General features: G+C 46.3%; 2 protein-coding genes; one reads left to right on the top strand and one right to left on the bottom strand.

Moving 5' to 3' along the window:
- The first annotated feature begins 2581 nt into the window (after positions 1-2581).
- On the top strand, positions 2582-3390 carry CHC_T00003984001 (hypothetical protein). XM_005715241.1 is given in 2 exon segments: positions 2582-3289; positions 3290-3390. The coding sequence occupies 1 exon segment, from the start codon at positions 2582-2584 to the stop codon at positions 3287-3289; it is 708 nt and encodes a 235-aa protein (XP_005715298.1). The 3' UTR covers positions 3290-3390.
- A 189-nt stretch (positions 3391-3579) lies between these two features.
- Positions 3580-3834, bottom strand: CHC_T00003983001 (hypothetical protein). Its single transcript, XM_005715240.1, has one exon. It carries the CDS (start codon positions 3832-3834, stop codon positions 3580-3582), a length of 255 nt encoding a protein of 84 aa, XP_005715297.1.
- Positions 3835-5392: the final 1558 nt, after the last annotated feature.

Genomic DNA, 5392 nt, shown 5'->3' with positions numbered 1-5392 from the left:
AGTGCTATACCATCACTTGAAAATCTCATTCCGAAAGGGTATACAGTTCCGTACACGAGTTAATTTCGAAACTCTTTAATTCAATTAACCTTTACCACTCGTACCTACAGTACTACATGGTGTGGAGAGAGGTTGCTTTTTAAGGCGACATTGGTTGAGTCTGGATGAACTAGAACATGAGAAGGCAAGCTTCCTTGCTCGTCACGAACAGTGGCACGTGTACTTCGAGGCTCTCGTGGCCCGTTTAAACCTGCCCCTCGCGGCAGGGTCCAAAGATCAAATCAAGTAGAAATATGGGTCCTTCGCTTTTCCATACCGTACTCGTAGAGAGTCCAAATGGCACAATAGACGACAACATCTCGATCCAGTCCCAATCCTGAAGAAACGGACGCCTAATGTTCAGGGGATTGGAGGACATAGCCTAAGCCTGTGTCATACCCACTGCAAGTTGGCGCATACGGTATGCGCAAAGAGCAAATTTTTTGACTAAAAAACGCGCCACGATAGACGCTTGCTCCCTGTGGCTTCTGATATCCGAGTTGTTCGTGTAAAGGAATGTCCTAACGCCCAACACGCGTGCGTCCCACATCAGGATTCTTCCGAAAACTGCCTCTACGGTACTGCAGCTGCGAGGAGCACCTCCATACAGACCAGAAAATCATGAAGGCTGTACTCGATATGTAGGGCGAGTTTAATGGGCTTGGCATTGTCTTGTAACGCGACGCCCTCTCCACATCCTCTCCGTGGTCGCGATCCTCTATGCGTTCCAATCACATATCTATCTGGACAGTCTTTTGCCTTGTGTGCATTATTTGCGAAAGGAGGACGCGGAACGTACAGCGTGACGTTTAAGGTATCATTACACGCCTTCCCTGAAGAATTCAGTAACATTGACACGTAGCTCCCGAACATGAATATCAGACGTTGTCACCGGCAGCGAGATGAATGATGTTGATCTAGATGACGTTTCGAAGAGTTCCTAATTCTGTCTACGGTTGTTCGCAACTTTTGAATATTACCGATCACACAACGCGCACGTTCTCACCACCATTACCACCTATAGATGCCGGGAGAATCTCGACTTGGCTCATTGGTCAAAACCAGAATTTCCTTCGGTTCCACCCCGAACTACCCCGAACTACTGCACACACAGTCCTAAAATGATAGATCGTCAGAACTTCAAGGCGCTGCAAGCATCGTGCCAGTGAATCCATGGAAATTCAATGCTATTTCCAGAAAACTCGCAGACCATGACCTAAGCTCTGCCATTCAAATGTTCTCTTCGGCATCTGCTCTTTGCTCAATGAGTGAAACTTGGATTTAATGTGCAGAGATCCGCGCTGCCAATGTGGGATGGGATAACAGCGTCATTATTGTCTCAGATTTTTTTAAACAAGTTTGGAGTCGGCCAGAGCGATGTTTTATAAACCGAGTGGGAAGTCTGAAGTGTACTTTTCTAGAAGACATTTGTTCCCCTTTCATTTCATGGTGTACATGCACATTTAATGTGCAGAGATCCGCGCTGCCAATGTGGGATTGGATAACAGCGTCATTATTGTCTCAGATTTTTTTAAACAAGTTTGGAGTCGGCCAGAGCGATGTTTTATAAACCGAGTGGGAAGTCTGAAGTGTACTTTTCTAGAAGACATTTGTTCCCCTTTCATTTCATGGTGTACATGCACATTTAATGTGCAGAGATCCGCGCTGCCAATGTGGGATTGGATAACAGCGTCATTATTGTCTCAGATTTTTTTAAACAAATTTGGAGTCGGCCAGAGCGATGTTTTATAAACCGAGTGGGAAGTCTGAAGTGTACTTTTCTAGAAGACATTTGTTCCCCTTTCATTTCATGGTGTACATGCACATCGTTTGTCAGCGTATCGACCATAGTTATGCAGTACACTCGCCATCGCGACCTGTGAGATGGATCGCTTCAATCGTGATATGGCTTTGATAGCTTTTATTCCTCTAGCATATGCCCTACTTGAACAGCATCATCATCGCTGGACAGTGATGGTCCTCAACAAGAGGACATTTGACAGATAATATAGGAAAGATATGCTTCTCTATTTCCACCTTCTGGAAAGACTGGAGGAATCCTGATAGATCAAAGAAGTTCTCGAAAGAGGACAGAACTATGTGCAGTACACGCCTTCGCGTGGTTGGTCTTTCATCTAGTCGGCGATAACGATGAACGAGCGATTCTGCAATTCAAGTTAGCGGACTTTGAGAGGACTCCGTTTAGGGCCCCTTAATTTGGCCAATGGCCAACACCACATCAAATTGGAGGAGATAAGCTCAATTTTATCCTCACATGCCTGATTATTTGTATTCACACTGGAGCGGTTGTTTGGCGAAGCCCTCATAGATAGAATTACATTCAAAACTAATGAAGTCAATGCGCTAATGTGATGTTGAAAGAAAAAATAGCTTGCGGGCGAAGGGATTTGTGGACGGCCGAAGACTATAAAAGCCGGCATCAATCGGCTCGAGTAGTGAACAGACTCACACACATAACTCAGAATCACTTCAGAGACCAATTGTTATCTTTCTTCATCAATCCACAGTTTCTTACTCTGCAATGGCTCCCCTAAGGTTCATCGCTTCCTGTGCTCTGTTGCTCACGGCTGTTTTTGGTTCTCCGTTCCCCCTTGAGGTGATTGACATTGAGGAAGGTTTCATCCCGATCACCCTAGTCCGTCAGGGTGGTGATCCTGTCTTCGCGCTGAACAACTCGGTGGTTGGATACGGAAGGCTCACGGACGTCGGTATCTCGGTGAACCGGGGTGCCTCTGCAAGGCTTAGATTTAATGTTGAAGTGAATGCTATTTCCGCGGAACGACTCGAGAACAGTGACAGTACCTTCGAATCGTCTCTGAATGAGGAGGAAAGGCAATCTTACAGGAGTAGGAAGAGTTCGTACTCTGGTGGGCTTGGTGTCTCTTTCCTTGGCGTGCTTGGCGCTAACATCAACAAGCGTGTGACCAAGGAATCGATGGAATTTGCTCGTTCTTTGGATGTCAACTACGACCAGAAGAGCACTCTTGCTAGAAAGATCCTAGAGGACGTGGTGGAGTCCAGAGTGCGAATCACGGGTGAACTCCTGGCTACCGGTGTGGACCTCATCCCTACTGTAGCTACGGCACGTGTCAGGACTGCGCGTATCACGCTTGCTGACAATAGCCGCCTCTCCGTGGTATCTAGCACGGCGGATGATCTCGTTGCTTTGGATTCTAATAATGACCCTCTCCCGGTCTCCGACAAGGAATACGAAGTGTTTGACCTGTAGACGGATAGTGAAAACTGATGGTGTGGTGCAGTGCCGCCTGGAGAATTCAAGAACACCTCTTTGAATCTCAATAAAAACAGGTTTCCCTTTTCATATCTTTGCCTCGAGCTGTAGGTCAAATGTTTTTGATATGCTGCTTCGAAGTGCAACGTTTCGTCGAGTGTTCTCTTTTAGATTGGCACTCATCATCGGGCTTGTGGAACCAGTGAATGAAAAACAAGGTGGCAGAGTGGCGGCTTGGCATTGATTTGGCTCATGAGAGTTGCGCCAGTTTGCTTTAAAACGCAGTTTTAGTGGTCTTTGACGCTTGCCATTACTGTATTGAGCTCCCAAGTTTTTGATTGTGCAACGGGATCTACCATGTAAATGGGCACACGTCTACGGGATTCACATGAGAGGTGGGCATAGGTAGGCTGCGCATTGGTAGGGATTGGCTGATAGTGGGGAAGATCTCCTGGCGGAGGGGAAAGTAGTTGTGCTCGTTGGGAGGGAATGGGCAAGGCTGGCATCATCATGGAATAGATAGGGCACGTAACTTGTGTCATATTTGCTATTAGTGTACAGTACCCTTGGTACTGTGCTGTATACGTACAGTATGTGTGTAGTGCTGCCGTGGTGAAAAAGCAAGAGATGGCAGTTGTATCGGAAGCAATTGTGAGCAGAAACTGGGTCCGGACGAGTTTCCAAAGCTCTTAAACCTCATCAGCATACAGTGATAGTGTATCTAATGGGCATACGATACTATGTGCCCTACGAGTACGTTAGCGTATGGCTGATTACACTATTACAGTATGTGTTCCACTGTACGCATTGAATTGAAGAAGATTCCAGAGTCGGAAAGGATTGGCAGAACACGATGAAGCCACGAGGCAGAGGGTGTGAAGTGCACGTGTTCGAATAAGGAGTCGGCGTGACCAGGGTTTGCAGGTGTGCCGAAAAAGTGACGTGAGATGTTTCTTCGGGGCTCCGGTACTCCACGACTTGTGATGAGGACCGCAGAAACCGAGAATATTGAAAAGCAGGTGGAGATATGGTGGATGTCGTTTCCTCTTGGGAGATTTTGCACCTGATGGCCCCCCTAAACGCAACATTATCTCTTTCCTCTTTTACGATGATGATTCAGGTGTTCGACATCCCACAAAGGAAAAAGGGTGTGCATGCAACATGGCGATAACACAAGGCATTTCAAAGGGGTATTTGTGAGAGAAGAATGGGGGAAAAAGCGGGAAATGTGGGACATGTTTTAACAAGATGTTTGTTGTCGGGTTTGATTTGAGAAAAAATCAGGCAGCGGGGAATGTGTTGCTCACAGGCATTGGAAAATCGTGGCGCGTTGTCAGGACGTTCAGCACAGTTGTGCCCTTCAAGGGTCAATGGGTACTGTAGAAGGAATGTCAACGGGCAAGGGACAATACTCATTGTCTTACCTATCACCACTCGTTCTGTACCATGACTATGGTAAGGCGACACGTGAGGATAAATTGATATATTTATCCTGTTATGATGTCATGTTTTCCATAATCCCAATAATTAGTCAGATTCTTGTCTGCAATCCATTCTTATTGTCATGCCTCTTTGTTAAAATACCAATTGCTGTCAAACCCGTCACCTACCCATATGGCCGTCATTGGTCTTAACCATTCCAGGCATGTTTTACTTTTTGACACATACCCGGAAGTCGAGTGGATTATGACACTCAACTGGGTATCTTGGTTCAGACTCACACTTTTCTGGTATTTCTCCGGAAGCCTGACACCGATCTTGTATTGCAATCCTCCGAGTTGACGCCCAAACTGTACAGTATTCTCTTGAGTCTTAAACCTGACTGGGATTTTGATATTGGTCTGATGTCAGACGCTGTTGACATCAACAGCATATCTGGAATATTTCGTTCACATGACACCAGTCTGGGAATTCGTCCATTGATTTAATATCGAGAGGAGTTACACATCGCAGCGTTGTACAAGTGTAGCGTTGTACAAGTGCAGCGTTACAATGCATGTCGCTGCTGGACACCGCTTTCTGCGCCTCCTGTATTTATGGTTGAGACAAGTTTACCCCTGAAGGGTAGAGTGAAAGTGTTGGGCGCGATCCTGAATTGGC

This window comes from Chondrus crispus, genomic scaffold (assembly GCF_000350225.1).
Source record: "Chondrus crispus Stackhouse genomic scaffold, scaffold_209, whole genome shotgun sequence".
Taxonomy (NCBI): Eukaryota; Rhodophyta; class Florideophyceae; order Gigartinales; family Gigartinaceae; genus Chondrus; species Chondrus crispus.
Note: the sequence above shows the minus strand (reverse complement) of the source record. Positions and strands in the feature narration are given on the sequence as shown.

Excerpts from the sequence above, each read along its gene's own strand:
- CHC_T00003984001 (XM_005715241.1), top strand. The coding sequence starts at position 2,582 with ATGGCTCCCCTAAGGTTCATCGCTTCCTGTGCTCTGTTGCTCACGGCT.
- CHC_T00003983001 (XM_005715240.1), bottom strand. The coding sequence starts at position 3,834 with ATGACACAAGTTACGTGCCCTATCTATTCCATGATGATGCCAGCCTTG.